General features: G+C 44.1%; 1 protein-coding gene across 1 annotated transcript in view; it reads left to right on the forward strand.

Moving 5' to 3' along the window:
- Miga1 (mitoguardin 1) overlaps positions 1-15,749 on the forward strand; it is a 61,491-nt gene that overhangs the window by 10,558 nt on the left and 35,184 nt on the right. The window contains exons 6-7 of the mRNA XM_055614407.1: positions 1,830-1,963; positions 2,836-2,959. Of these exons, the coding sequence (XP_055470382.1) occupies positions 1,830-1,963; positions 2,836-2,959 (258 nt within the window). The remainder of the gene's footprint in view (positions 1-1,829; positions 1,964-2,835; positions 2,960-15,749) is intronic.

Raw genomic sequence — 15,749 nt, forward strand, 5'->3', positions numbered from 1 at the left:
GTCCACAAGAAATCTTGGCCTAAAAACTTTTTGATCAGAGCAAACAAAGAAAAAGAAACCTCAAATTTAGTTTCATTATTGCTGACCAGTGAAGAGGAAAGTCAGGAGCTAAGTCAGATGCCTGCCAAAATCTTTCTCTATATCAAAATCTAACTACACCTTTGTTAACCATCCTCCCATATGTCCTGCTTAGATTTATAATCTTCCTTAGAAACAAGGCACTGAAGGGAGGGGAAACTCCTGCCAGCTGTACCTCTCATGCTATTTTTTCTTAAGAAGGAGCCTATTTTTTTTTTTACTATTCTTAATGCCTATTAATACTAAATCTAATTTATTACTTTTCTTAAACTTATTCCTTTTACATTTTATTTTTATTAAAGCCTTTAATAATCTACTAATAATAAATTTCTTTATAAAATTAGTTGTGCTGTTTCAGGAGTCACAGAGAAAGATCAAAGAATTCATTAATCCAGCCCCAGAGCCACAACTGAAAAAGTGTAGAAATCTCAGAATACATCTCTTCCAAGTGGGATGAGTCTGCCAGGGACCTTCCAGGGAACGAATTTCCAAAGAAAGCGTGTCTCCCGCCCTGTAGCACATGCTACTATGGCAACACTGGCGTGGGTGTTGGCAGACAGTGCCCTTAACCGTTGAGCCATCTCTCCAGCCCAAGCATCCTGATCTTAGTGACTTCTTCAAAGACCACCCCCCCACACACATTTTTTTTTAATGAAAGAATTCAGATTCCAGACACTAAGACCTGCTGTTTCAGGATGCCTTTATTCAGCCTGGTATGCTAACCAGGTCTAATCTGCTGAGTCTTGGCTAGTAAAGTTATCAGAATTTGATTTACTTGTTCTCTTTTGTCTAGATATCATTTGTGTTCTATATTCAGAAAAATCATTAGGTAGGAAGAAAGCCTGTGTTTCATACCTGAGTATTCTTCTTGGCTTAATGAGAATGGATGTTTTTGGAGCTGACTGGAGTGTGGGGATCAGCAGCACCTGACGTGCGCCGAGTTCATTCAGCTATGTTCCCTTCAGCAGACATTCATACTAGATAAAAAATGCACCCAAAATCTGGATATGGCCTGGCCAGCAAGCAGGGAGGGGACTGACTGAGCAGAAAGCTGTTTGCTTCTGGGAGTTTTCCCACCCGTGGGGACGGGCAGGGCAGACTGTCTCCACTGTTGTCATCGTAGCTACTTCTGGGAAGAGGAACTGGACTCAGGTCTTGGAGCCATTGTTCTGATCCCCAGATCATTACATCTTTTGCTGTTTTTTGAGACAGAGTCTCACTCTGCTATTCTGGTGGTCTTTCCTTGGAACTCGCTCTTCAGACCAGGCCAACCTTAAACTCAAATCCACCTGCCTCTGCCTCCCAAGTGCTGGGACTAAAGGCATATGCCACCATAGCCTCTTAATTAAATCTTTATTCAGCCTCGCAAAAGTTCCCATTACATTTTCAAAGAGCAACCATCTTTTGTCTCCACTAGAGTACTATTCCTTTCTGAAACCTCCTGACGCTGCTTCCATTAGCTCTGTTTCTTTCTGGGTTCTGCTCTTCCGTACGTGCTCCCGAACGGCCCTTTAAGCTCTGCTTGAAGCATTCTAGGGCATCTTTGAGCTAGAGCTGTAAATATCCCTCCTGCAGCCTGCACGCTTATCACAGCAGTAGCCCCTCTGCGGGCAGCTTTCCTGTCTGTTTTTGTTGTCTTACATGCTGAGGAAACACGGCTTTGCTCACTTAGAGTCAGTCTGCTCTCAACCTTTAGGTATGGAGCTCTTTGAGGAGGCTTTGCTTACTGACACTCTGCCCTCAATCTGCAGGCATGGAGCTGTTTGAGGAGGCGCTGCGCCGGTGGGAACAAGCTCTGACCTTTCGCAGTAGACAGGCTGAAGAGGAAGCCTGCAGCTCTGTTAAACTGGGAGCTGGAGATGCCATCGCAGAAGAAAGTGTGGATGTAAGGGTGGCCTGCGGAATACTGCAGGATCCTCTCTTTCGTGGCAGTTAATACATGTTGTTGGTTTCCCCAGTTTGGGACTGTTTGAGGTACTTGTGAGGTTTTTGCTTTGATTTGAGAGAGGATCTCACTCTGTTGCCCAGCTGACTGGGGACTCTAGTGTGACTAGGCTGGACTGAAGGTTTTGTGTGTCTGCTTCTCTGGGGCTGGGATCCTACCCAGTACCAGGTGCTTCTTTCTGGGCTTTTAAGCATTTGGGTGTTTTTAAATTATTTTATTATTTCATATAGATAAATGTTTTGTCTGCATGAATGTATTTGTACCATGAGTGTGCTGGCTGCCTGCTGTGGTCAGAAGAGGGTATTGAGTCCTCTGGAGCTAGAGTTGCAAACAGTTGTGAGTTGCCCTTTAGGTTGTGAGAATTAAATTCATGTCATTTGCAAGAGCAAGTGCTCTTAACTGATGAGCCAGCTCTCCAGTTGCTAACCTTAAGTTTTCTGACTTCTGAGGATGTATAGAAGCAGCAGATGCAATTAATTGCTGTTGTTTTTCTAATGCAGAGGTAGAAGTGGGTCTTTATTGATCATTTCAAAATTGGAGAGCAATTCTGAGTCAGAAGCCCAGGGCAAGGAGCCCTAAATCCAGTTTAGAAAACTCTTCGTCTATTTAAATGATCAGTCAGGACCCAGTTCCTCCTCTCTATTACAAAAACAATATGTGTATGGCTAAGTACCGCTGCCCACACCTGTAATCCAAGTGCCAGCCCTGTCCACATACCCACTTTCTCTTCTCAAGTCCGAGTTTCTGTGTTGAGAATGTTAACATTAAATGCAATAGCTGCTGTGTGTTACTGTTATTTTTTTTCCTTGTAGGATATTATCAGTTCAGAATTCATCCATAAACTTGAAGCTCTGCTTCAAAGAGCGTATCGTCTCCAAGAAGAGTTTGAAGCTACCCTTGGGGGATCTGACCCCAATTCCCTTGCAAACGATACTGGTAAGGTAGATAGATGCTTTTTGTGGTTGTTTTCTTTTATATTTACGAGTCATTTGCTTAAGTGTCTTCTGTATTGTTAGAAATGCTTTATGAAATGTACAAGGGAAAAAGTGTCTGCTGTAGCCCTGGCTGGCCAGGCTGGCCTGGATCTCAGAGGTATGTCTACCCTGGACACCCACACACTGAGGATAAAGGCATGAGAAGATTTCTTGAATGAAGTTGGAAGGAAGGTTGACTTAATATTGTTTCTTTCTAAAAACCCCTTTATAGGGGGTGGGGGTAGTTGGGGTATTGTTTTTGTTTTTGTTTGTTTGTTTGTTTGAGATAAGGTTTCCCTGGCTGTACTAAAACTCACTCTGTAAACCAGGCTGGTCTAGAACGCACATAGACCCCCCCCCCGCCTCTGCCCCCATTGCAAGAGTCTATATATATATATTTTTTTTTTAAAGATTTATTTATTATGTATACAATATTCTGTCTGCCTGTACACCTGCACACCAGCAGAGGGCACCAGGTCTCATTATAGAAGGTTGTGAGCCACCATGTTGTTGGTGGGAATTGAACTCAGGACCTTTGGAAGAGCAGCCAGTGTTCTTAACCTCTGGGCCATCTCTCCAGCCTCAAGTCCATATTCTTAATCAGTGTACTTTGTTGCCTAACCACTTATAAGACTGAGCATTGTCTTCAGATAGGAAGATTAGCTGTGAACCCCTTGTCAGAGTGTGTGCTCTGTGCATCACCGTAGCAGTGTAAAGGTTGGAGCAGGTAGGCGTCCTGTGTGTGGGTAGGTAGCCCACACACTGCAAAAACCTTATTTCTGGGGTGAAGAGAGCTTGACAGGTCTCACTGTCTGTGTCTTTTCCAACACTGGGCTCTAACACAGGCCTTGTGTGTGCTGTTAGATGCTGTAGGTCCTGCCTGGAGGGGTATCTCCCTTGATTGCTTCCCGCTTTATTTTTTGAGACAAGGTCTCTTGCTGAACCTGGAGCTCACCAATAGGTTATGCTGATTTGCCAGCCAGCTCTGGAGATCTGCCTGTCTCCTTGCCCCTTGTGCTGGGGTTATAGACACGCATCACCACATCTGGCTTTTTTGTGGGTGCTGGAGATTCCAGCCCAAGTCTTCACATTTGCGTGACATCACTTCATTCACTGAGCTGTCTTCCCAGACTCTCCATTTTCATAATAAGAATTCTCTTCCTCCATATGTGTGCGGTTGTGTGCAGTGATTTGCTTAACTTGAGTGTCTCATATATGTACATATGTATATATATATGTAATTTATTTATTTTGACTTTATGTGTACTGGTGTTTTACTTGCATGTATGTCAGTGTTGGGGTGTCAGACTCCTTGAAGCTAGAGTTACAGATAGTTGTAAGTACAGTGTGGGTGCTGGGAATTGAACCCATGTCCTCTGGAAGAACAGCCAGTGATCTTAACCACCGAGCCATTTCTCCAGCCCCTTTTGTGTCTTTTCTATCTCAAGGCTCCAGGGTACATTTTACTTGTTTTGTGGAAGTTTTTTTGTTTGTTTGTTTTTTGTTTTTTAACTTATTCTCCTTTGTCTTTTTTTTTAATGTGTCTGGGAATTTTGCCTGATTGTATGTCTGTGCACCACATGCATGCTTGGTATCCTTGGAGGCCAGAAGTGGTGTCAGATGTCCTAGGACAGAGCCACAGAAGGTTGTAAGCCTCCATGTGGGTACTGGGCATGGATCCTGGGTTCTCTGGAAGAGCAGCAAGTGCTTCTAGCCTCTAAGCCACCTCAGCAGCCCCTCGTTTGTCTTCTGAGGCAGGCTTTGTCCTTAGAGCTCTGTGTGGTCTAAAACTCATGCTGTAGACCTCAAACTTTCAGTGACGCACTGTCTGACTCCCGAGCACTGAGATTGTGGGCACTGGCAACACCTGGCTTGTGGGAAGACCTTATCTCATGGGTTAGCTCTAGACAGAAGGAGGGAAGCTGGTCTGTTTACCTGAGGTAGACTGTGCCAGAACTTTGTGCTTTAAGACTTCCTCTGATGCTTTATCTGTGGTCTCTGTGTGCTAACTGAAAGTACACATGCTGAGTTCTCACTCCAAGGAGCTGTTATGCCAGGTTCACAGGACCCTCAGAGACCACCAGGAGATGACTTGATGCAATTGCAAGAGAGCTTTATTACAAGAGCGATCAAACGCAGCAGTAGAGAAGTGGGACCCTGAGCTCTGAGTGAACAGGATTTTTAAAGAGAAAGTCTGTGAGCAGGGGGTTTCCATGGCCGCAAGCAAGGGGGCACAAGTCTTGGTGTTACAAAATTGGGTGAAGTTTAGCAGGGTGGAATGACCATTTCTGAGGCACATAATCATAATAGCTAAGGCGTATAATCATAATAGCTAAGGCGTATAATCACATTGGCTATTTTTCTAAACCACATCTGAAACATTGGGGAGAATTTTCCCACACGATTCTCAACCGATTCCCATTGATTATTGCCAGGGAGTTTGTCTCTATTTTCTATGAAGCATTTATTCTGTTATATTTCCTGGAGGCTGTTGCTAGGAAAGTTAACTTTGTTTTCTGCCGGGTGTACATTCTGTGATATTTCCTGGTACATGAATTCAGTTTCAGTCAAAATCTTTATTTCAAAATGGAGTTATATTCAAGCTAACTTAAACTCTTCTGAGCCATACTCCGTCATTATCATTTATTAGCTGCATGATTGTATCACCGTCCAAGCCTCAGGATCCCCATCTGCAGAATGGGTGCATAATGTACATAGTATACAAACTTCACGGCAATGTGCAGAGTTCTGGGACAGGGTGGCATTGATTGGGTTGTGATTTTGAACATCATGAGCTCTCAGGATGTTCACTGTTTACCAATAGAATCTTAGTCTAGAGGGTTTGGGAGAGGAAGTGGGAAGATTGGGTTTATTTTTATTTTGTTTTGTTTTTGAAGACGGCTCTAATGTGTCTCAGGCTATGGAGCGGAGGGTGAACTTGTGATCCTCCTGCCTCTATCTTCTAAGTGGTTTGCACTCCTGTGCCTGGCTTTTATGATTTGGGCAGAGATTGAACACGGGACATCATGCATACTGAGCAAACACTACCCACTGAACTCCACTCTCAGCTGTTTTTAGGTTTGGTTTTGGTTGTGGTTTTGGTTTTGTTTTTTTGAGTTAGGGTTTCATGTAGACTAGAGTTACCACATTTTGGTACACTTGCTTGGTCCTAAGTGTACCAGTTCAGAGGTAATCTTTAAGGTTTCTGTCACTTGTTTGGGGACAGCGTCTCACTGTCACCCAGAATGGTCGTATATTCCTGGGCTCGTGTGACTGTCCTGCCTGAGCCTTTTGAATAGCTGATGCCACAGGCCCACACCACTGTTGGAAACGGAAGGCACTCCACACATCATACTGACCTGATTATTACAGTGAAAGTCATTGGGGATTATCAGTTCTGGAAACATTGCTAACGGCTGAGGAAACGGAAGGTACTCCACACATCATACTGACCTGATTATTACAGTGAAAGACATTGGGGATTATCAGTTCTGGAAACATTGCTAACGGCTGAGCTACGGTTAACTAAATTTCCATATTCTTCTTCCTTACTGTCGGATCAGTTCCTTATAAGCCTGTCCGCCTGCGTTTGTTTCTAAAGTTTAGATGTCCTATTTGTTTTTCTTACCAAACTGTCAGTTCTGAATTTTTTTTCTGAATTGTTGAAGTAATTACAGATTTAGACTTGGTATCTGTTGTCCTATCTCTCAACCTCTATCACTCTGCACTTTGGTAAACTTTGTATAATCATCAGTGTTGCCCTTGAAATGTTTAGGAACAGTTTAAAATGGACAGAGAAAATGGAGGCTCAGTGCTTTCCAGTTTCTTTAGGTCACAAAGAATTCCTGTTTGGTTTTGAGACACAGTCTCTCTGTGTACCCTAGCCAGCCTGAAGCTTGCCATTTAGACCAGGACAGTCTTGAACTCACAGAAATCCACCCGCCTCTGCTTCTAGTGCTAGATTTAATATGTGTGCCACCACATCCAGCAGGTCAAAATAATTCTTAAATTTAGCCTACATGGCTCAGTGGGTAAGGGTTCCTGCTGCCAAACCTGACAGCGCAGATTCAGTCCCAGGACCCACTCGGTGGCCGAGAGCCTGCTCCACAGTCAGCCTGAACGTTCCACTTGTGGTATGCACCTCACTGGACGACCAGACAGCTAACCTGATTCACGCTCCTTTTCCTTTCCTGTTTTCCCTTTCCTCCCACTATTTCTGCAGTTTGAGGCTTCTGAAAACTATGGAGTTGTTAAAGATTTAAAGCTTTGTTATCAAATTAAGGTTGAGCTCAAGAAACCGAATTTCAACTACATGTTCCTAATTGCAGGCTCCATTGTCTTTCATGCTCCCAAGTTCTCAACAGTACCCTGGAAGTCTGAAGCACTGAAACACACTGAATCAACCAATCCGTGCAATTCTAAAAAATAAATGAATGGAGTTTGGAACAGACCTTTAAAAATAAGAATTTTTAACATATTTGTGTATAGTCTAGGGTTTCAAGATGAATCTTCTCAACATACACCGTTATTATGTAAGCATAATAGATGTTAATAGTTTTGCACTGTGAGCAAATATTTTATATGCTGACAGTGTCTAAAACTGTTGAAAAAAAAAGATGATTTCTTTTTCTGTTGCTGTGACAAAATACTTGAGAAAAGCACCTTAAGGGAGACTTTGTCGTGGCTCACAGGTTGCTGGGGCATCCTCCAGGGCATGCAGGAAATGACCAGAATGCCACTGTAGACAGGAAGCAGGGTGACAAATGCTGCTACGTAGCTCACTTGCTCTTGTTTCTCAGTTCCAGACCCTGGTCCTTGCAGTGGGGTGGCTAACCTTTAGCATGGATCCCCTTACCTGCTTTAGCCCAGTCTAGAAACGACCTCACAAACATGCACAGTTTTGTCTCCAAGGTAGTTGTAGATCCTGTCAGCTGACTTTGACTATTAGCCACCACAAGACACTTGGTGTTCATCCAGCTCTAACCCAGCATACTCTTGTTTCACGTATCTTCACCTTGAACATTAAAGAGGCCACCGGGTACTTTATTATGCTGAAATGTAAGTGTATTTATCCACTAGTGACATAGTATAGGCTCCTGTTGATAAAGGCTGATGTGATCATATCATTTGGAACATGTGATGAATTAGCAGGTCATAGTTGATTCACACTCATTCACAAGTCTTATCACTTTTGAGAGGAGAACATGTGTGCCAGGTTATTTGTTTGTTTGTTTTGATAGAAGTGGGATCTACTGACACTAATTTAAAATTCAGAGTTTCAGTAGGAACTGTATTTATACATTTGTGTTATCTATAGAACAACTGTGTGCCAACGTAATAGTTTGAATGAGATTAAAGAGTATGTTCAAATCCTTTTTGCACAAATTTTAGAATGTTTGTTAACGTGTTTCTTTTTAAAATTGCATTTACTTATTTTTATATGTGTATTTATGCCTGTGAGTGTATGTGTACCTGTGCACGTGCATGTATGCATGTATGCATGTATATTGAATCCCTAAGAACTGTAGTTACAGATGGTTATCAGCCAGTATTTAAGTGCTGGGAAATGAATGCAGGTTCTGTTCTCTGCAATAGCAGTAAGTGCTCTTAACCACACAGCCATCACTCATGCCCCATATTTCTTTTTAGGTAATTGTACGTTTCTTGAGAAACAAACCTGTGCTAAGCATTCTAACAGTGAGCTACATCCCAAGCTCTTAGATACCTGAGCTGAGCTATATCTCAGCCCCTTATTTATATTTCAAAAAATATACTTAAGGGCTGGAGAGACGTGTCAGTGGTCAAGAGCACTGACTGCTCTCCCAGAGGACCCAAGTTCACCTCCCAGCAACCATATGACGGCTAATAACTGTCTGTAGCTCCATCTCCAAGAGATCCAATGCCCTCTTCTAGCCTCTGAGGGCACCAGTCTTGCATGTGGTACATAGACACACATGCAGGCAAGAACACTCACACATTAAATAAAACATACTTAAGCTGGAGATGGTGATGCATACCTTTAGTCTTGGTTCTCAGGGAGGCAGAAGTCAGCTACCTGAATTTTGATGCCAGTCTGATCTACATAGCAGGTTCTAGGCCAGCTAGGACTACATAATAAGACACTATCTCAAACAACAAGAAAACTTTACATCAAATTTTATTGTAATAATTGGTTGTGCATTAAACGTATGCTAGAGGTTGGGGGCTGGAAAGATGGCTCAGTGGATAAGAGTACTGACTGCTCTTTTTTTTTCCTTATTTATTTATTACAATTTATTTACTTTGTATCCCCACTGCAGCACCCTCCCTTGTCTCCTCCAAGTCCCACACACCCTCCCTCTTCTCCCTCCTAGTCCCCTGATAGGGGAGGACCTCCTCCCCTTCTGTCTGATCCTAGTCTATCAGGTCTCATCAGGGCTGGCTGCAGCATTTTCCTCTGTGGCCTGGCAAGGCTGCACCCTCCAGGGGGAGGTGATCAAAGAGCCAGCCAATGAGTTCATGTCAAAGACAGCCCCAGATTCCCTTACTAGGCAACCCACTTGGAGACTGAGCAGCCTATTAGCTTCCTCTGAGCAAGGAGTCTAGGTCTTCTCCATGCATGGTCCTTGGTTGGAGTATTTGTCTCTACCCTGAGCCCAGGTCTTTTGGCTCTGTTGTTCTCCTTGTGGAGTTCCTGTCTGCTCCAGGTCTTCCCAGCTCCCTCTTCTCTGCCCAAAGTTTGGCTATGAGTCTTAGTATCTCCTTTCATACCTTGTGGGGATAGGGGTAGAGTCTTTCAGAGATCCCCTGTGGAAGGCTTCTGTCCTGTTACTTGTCTCCTCCTACTTCCAATATCTATCCTGTTTGCCCTTCTGAAGGAGGATTAAGCATGTTCCCTAGGGTCCTCCTTGTTGTTTAGCTTCTTTAGGACTATGGATCTTTTCCAGAAACCCAGGTTGAATTACCAGCACCCACATGGCAGCTCACAACTGTCTGTAACTCCTGTTCCAGGGGATCCGACACCCTCACAGAGATATACATGTAGTCAAAATACCACTGTACATAAAATAAAAAATAAATTTAAAAAAATCCTTGAGTTCTGGAGAGAGGGTTCAGTGGCTAAGAGCACTGGCTTAACTACCCAAGAGTTCTTCCAGAGGACGCATGTTTGTCTTTCAGGAGCCCCGGTCCTGCTTCTTTTCTTCAGGGTGTCCAGACACTAAAGCGTGCAGATGCTGGGCTAAGGAATGAAGCTTAGCTGGGCAGGTGGGCCAGCAGGGTCTTGGTTTGGTAGTGAGTGCCCAAGGGGAGAAGGCCTTGTGCCATCAGCTCTTCTAGTGCCACAGCTCTTCTTTATGGGGGAACAGGGACAATATAAACCTTGGGGAAAGGGGTGGGGGTCTTCAGGTGAGTGTACATCCTTGGCTGGGGCTAGGTGCTGGGAATGCTTCATTTGCATGGAGAGGAATTCCAGGTGCTAGCTGAGCTGTCCTCATGAGGAAACCTGAAACCTGGTCACCGACCGGGCTGTGTGACTACCTCAAGGGTAGAGGAGGTGAGGGTTGCAAGACTACCTGTACTGTGACATGCCCACCCAGAACAGGGAGGTCTCAAGATGAGCTCTTCAGGCATTGGACTCCTCCATCTCAACCTCACTCCTGCTCCAGGCTGTATCCCTGCAGTCTCATGGTTCACATGCCCCCATAGGTTCAATTCCCAGCATCCAGATGGCAGCTCCATGTAGTTCCAGTCCCAGGGGATCTGATGTCCTCTTTTGGTCTTCAAGGCACCTAGCATACAAATGGTGCATCGACAAGTTCAGGAAAAACACCCATGCACATAAAATAAACGTCTTTACAGAATGTTTGAGGGCCTGGGGCCAGTTAAAAGCACTTGCTGCTCTCTGAGATGCTCCTGGTTTTGTTTCCAGCTCCAACGTAGAGGGTGACAACCACCTGTAAGCCCAGTTCCAGAAGCTCTAACACTCTTCTGGCCCACAGGCACTACTGCATGTCTGTGGTGCACAGACATACATGCAGGTAAACCCCGTACACATCACACATAAATGAATAAATCATAAAAACATGATTGAGTGTAGCTGGCAAAGGCTTAGTCTAAAGTGCTTGCCAGGCAAGCATGGGGACCTGAGTTTGGATCCCCACCATCCACATAAAAACTGGCCATGATGCTGTGTACATGTTATCCTAGTTGTGGGGAAACAGACACAGGTGAGACTCTGGAGCTCACTGGCCAGACAGCTTATCTGAATCAGCTCCTGGTTCAGTGAGAGACCCTGACTAAAGATGACTCAGACAAAAACCCAACCTGAACCTTTGGTCTCCATATACAAGCACCCACCTATGCTTATAGGTCCAAACGAACACATACAGCATGCACAGTGGGGGATAGGGAGCTTGAGAAAGGAATAGTTATATTTCAACTTCTCCTTGAATCCTGTGCTGAAAAGTAGCTTTGAATTAGGCAGGATTTGGACTAGGTATTAAGAAATTGAGTTCTGCCAATGAATGTAACCACCTCATGGCCTGTGATCTACTTTTTTCTCTTCTGTGATGTAGCAAGTCATCATTAGATATGTTCCTGAGCTTTTTTTTTTTAGATGTTTATGGGTGTGTTGCTTGCATGTATGTTTATGTACCACAGCTGTACACACCTTCAGGGGTCAGAAGAGGATGTCAGATCCTGTGAGCCACCATGTGGGTGCTGGGGATTAAACCTGGGCCCTCTAGAGCCACTGAGCCATCTCTCCAGCCCCCCACATTTCTGAACTCTTACGTACAAACATCTTATTCTTAACTTGAACAGGAGGTGTGTGCTCTACCCTTATCAGTACAGATGTTATATTTCATAGATAAAATGAAGGTCTGGGTTAGTTCTCTATTAACGACGTGAAAGTTTCTTACTGATAAGAGTCTTGTTGAAAATGCTGTTGAGATCACTAGAGGGCAGCACATCTTTCCTCCAGCTTACAGACCAATGACTCATAAATGCCATTTTGTGCTGCTTGTTGAACTGAGAGTTAATTTTAAGCCAACACTCTGGCACATTTTGCATACACCTGCCACTGTAACTCAGAGTGAAAATGACCTTGAAAAGCTATTCACAGAGCACTTGAAATAATAGTGAACATTTCCATTACTATGGAAGTTCTACCTCATAACGTCTCTTTCAGGTGTTGTTCAGTTATTGTTTCTGTTTTTCAGATTATTAACAGTGGTGATTTTGTAATGGTAAAAAAGGAATTTTTTTTTCAGAGAGGGTCTCTCTGTGTATCTTCTGCTGGTTTTGAGCTTATTTTTTAGCTCAGGCTAGCTTGCAATTCAAAATCCTCTTGCCTCCATCTTCCAAATGCCTCTGTTACAGATGTGTGCCACAGTGGCTGGCTAGCTATTGCAATTTTTGTTTGTTTTGTTTTTCCAGACAGAATTTCTCTGTGTAGCCCTGGCTGTCTGGCACTTACTTGCTCTGTAGACCAGGCTGACCTCAACCTCAGAGATCCACCTGCCTCTGCTTCCAAGTACTGGGATTAAAGGCATTTAGGCTTTCAGAATAAATTCAAGGACAGATCAGTCAACTTTGTGAGGCCTTATCTCAAAAAGTAAAAGGAGGGTTAGCCAGTGCTTCACTAGCAGGAGGCCCTACTCCATGCACTCTGCAGTTCTGAAAACGCATCAAAGATCCAGACTGCACTGACTTTGTAGAATGACTAAGATAACATGTTTGAGACAGGCAAACACTGCCACTTGTATTTTTTATTGTGTTTTTATTCCAGCTCTTTAAAAAGGCTTATTCTCCGATGATTTTATACATTGCATGGTTGTAAGTATATGGATGTAGCATGTTTGTAACTTGCTTCACAATAATAGTGTTCAATCATATTTTCTAGGCAACTTGTTTTTCTGTGAATTAATTTTATTTTTCTCATAATGATATGTGTGTTTTCTGAAAGGAGATGTGTATATGTGCGCACATGTGCGTATGTGTGCATTTGCAGTTTTGTGTGGGGACAAGAGGTAAATGTCAGTGGCCTCCTGTATGATCTGTCAGTGAATGTGGAGCTGGCACTGCAGGCTTGTCTGGTTGCCAGCTAAGCCTGGGACCCACCTCTCTCGTCCCCATCACCACAGTTACTGGCACTCACTGCTGCCCCAGCTCTTGCATGATGCAGTGGTCTGAATGGGGTCTACATGATTACACAGCAAGGACTTTACACACTGAACTAGCTCTGTAGCCCCAAAAGCAAAATGCTTTCACTCCACTTTAAACTCATTTATTTAGGACGGGGACAGTAAGTCTACTTTTTCTCTATGCTAGGAAAAAAAAGGTCACCTAAAGGATTTGCAGAAATGATTGCTCTTGTTCTAGCTGAGATTGCTGGCTCCCTGAGAGTCTGACCTTGCCGTGCATAGGAGCTCAGACAGTGCAGGTGGCTCTGCTCCTTCCCTGGACGTCCAGTTGTCTAGACTCTGCCCATCCTGCCCACCACACAGACACACAGGTCTGTCCTCTTTCTGCACCCTCACTGTGGGTGCCGAGGCTCTCTGCCACGTCTGCACCTTGCTCCACAGTGCAAGGCTCTCACTCATCTCCCCAGCTGTCAGTCCACTTTTCCTGTGTTGTTACTGTCTCCATGCACTGCAGTGGAGCTGCACAGTGTGTTCCAGAACTGACCTCTGTGGGGGAGTGAAGGTGTGCACCACGGTAGCAGGCCCCTGAATTGAACACTTGCACTGAGATTTTGTTTTTAAAACAAACTCTGAATTCTAACATATTTCCCCATTCTTGTCTTTCAAGCCTCTTGCGGATACTGCCACTGTGCCCAGCTCACCATGCTTTCTGAACCTTTCATTCCTTTGGCTTTGTATACACAACACAAAGCTACTGCTGCCCAGAGTGGGGGCTTTTCTCCATACTTTGAGCTAACATTTTTGAGTCTTTGGAGCACCATTTAGAGATTTAGTCATTTCTGATTAAATTACAACACACAAAAGTTTATAAACTTTTTTCTTTGATTTTAAAAATTACAGGATCATATTAGGTAGGCCTGTGTGATGCTTATATGTATGTGTTTGTGTGGGTGTGAGTGTGGAAGCCAGAGATCGATGTTGAGTGACTCCTCAGTCAATCTCAACTGTGTTTTGTGTGTGTGTTAAGTATATACAGAAGCATGTGTGAGTGTGTGGTGTATGTTCCCGTGAGTGCTCGTGAATGTGTGAGTATGTATGTGCGCGTGTGCGTGTGCTGTAAACCATGGCGATGTGCTGGCGCGTGTGTGCCTGTGTGTAGGCAGGTCTCTGTGACCCTGGAGTTTATTACTGTAGCTAAGCTGGCTGATCCGTAAGCCTCCGGGTCTCCTGCTCCACCCGTCATGCACTGAGCTTGCACATTCGAGTTGCTGCATGTGGCTGTTTTAATTTATGGCTCCCAGGGATCCAAACTAAGGTTCTTGGGCTTGTGTATTGAGTACTTTATTGAGTCACACTTTATTTTTTACTAACTTTTTTTTCTGATCCTGGGGTTTGGTGGGAACCCCCAGAGAGGTTCCAGTTTCCTGTGTCCCAGAACAAGGAACAGAGAGAGACATGGATAGTACATCCTGTTGTTATTATTAGGAAAAAATATGCATCCAAGTAAAGATGCACTAGCAGAAAAATAGTTCAGTGGATAGTGGCAAATGCTGTAGAAAGGGTGGCATTTCATGCCACATGGTGGAGGTTTGGGGGTTGTTTCATAGCCTGGGCTTGCTCGATATGCTCTGTCTGCTGCATTTAATCCTGTTTATCGCTTCATGTAGCACATCTTTAACATTTTCAGTCTCTGCCTAGGGGTGGAGAATAGACCCTCCCCTCATAATCAGCCTGAACCCACTCCTGTCTCCCTGTGCACATGCTAATGTTAAGAAATGGAACTTCTCCCAGCTGTCCCTCCTTAGAATCTGAACACCATGTGCAGCGAGGGCGGGATCACCACAGTGTTACCCTTGCTTTGGATTTGAAATACTGTATGCCACAGAAGAGGCTGAACATAGCACAATACACATAAAGTCAAGCTAAGGGTGTGAGTGGAATAAGTATCTCTTAGGATACATACTTACCACAGAAACCCAGTCCTCGATGCAGATCTCTCACTGCTAAGGCTGTACATTTCCTAACTCAGGTTGTATATTTCCTAACTCAGGAAGTCCCGCCATTTCTTTTTCCTTTTTTAGATACTGGCTAAAATATTTCGGTATAGAACTCTGGACATCCTCTCCTCCCCTCCCACCCTCCTCTCTTCTCCCCTCTCTTCCCCTTCCTCCCTCTTTTCTTCCTCCCTCCCTGTCTCACTCTCCCTTCATCCCACTACCCCCATAGCTGCTCACAGGCTTGTATTGTGAAGCTGGCCTACTTTTTGACTTCCAACTCAGAAAACATACCTGTTTGCCTTGCATCTCATCTCCCTACTGCTGATCATTCCAGCTTGTCTGCCTTGTTCTTTTTCTCTCAGACTGGCAAAATTGTCCTTTTCTTTCTTTTCAAAAAAATTTTATTGACTCACACTTTATTAACTGATTCGCTTCCCCTGGCACTTGAGTGGTATCAGTGTTTTTAAACCCCTTTACTGGATTTGGCAGTGTGGTGAGGCTTTCTGTAACTTCTTCCCTGAGAAGAGGTCAGAAGAGAGAGAAGATTCCCTCAGCTTTAGTGCCCTGCCTCATAGTCTAGCCCAGGAGAGTGAGCGAAGGTTCCGCTTAGCAGTGAAGAGCTTGCAGGCCC

Source organism: Psammomys obesus, unplaced genomic scaffold, assembly GCF_907164565.1.
Source record: "Psammomys obesus unplaced genomic scaffold, mPsaObe1.curated_primary_1811, whole genome shotgun sequence".
Lineage (NCBI taxonomy): Eukaryota > Metazoa > Chordata > Mammalia > Rodentia > Muridae > Psammomys > Psammomys obesus.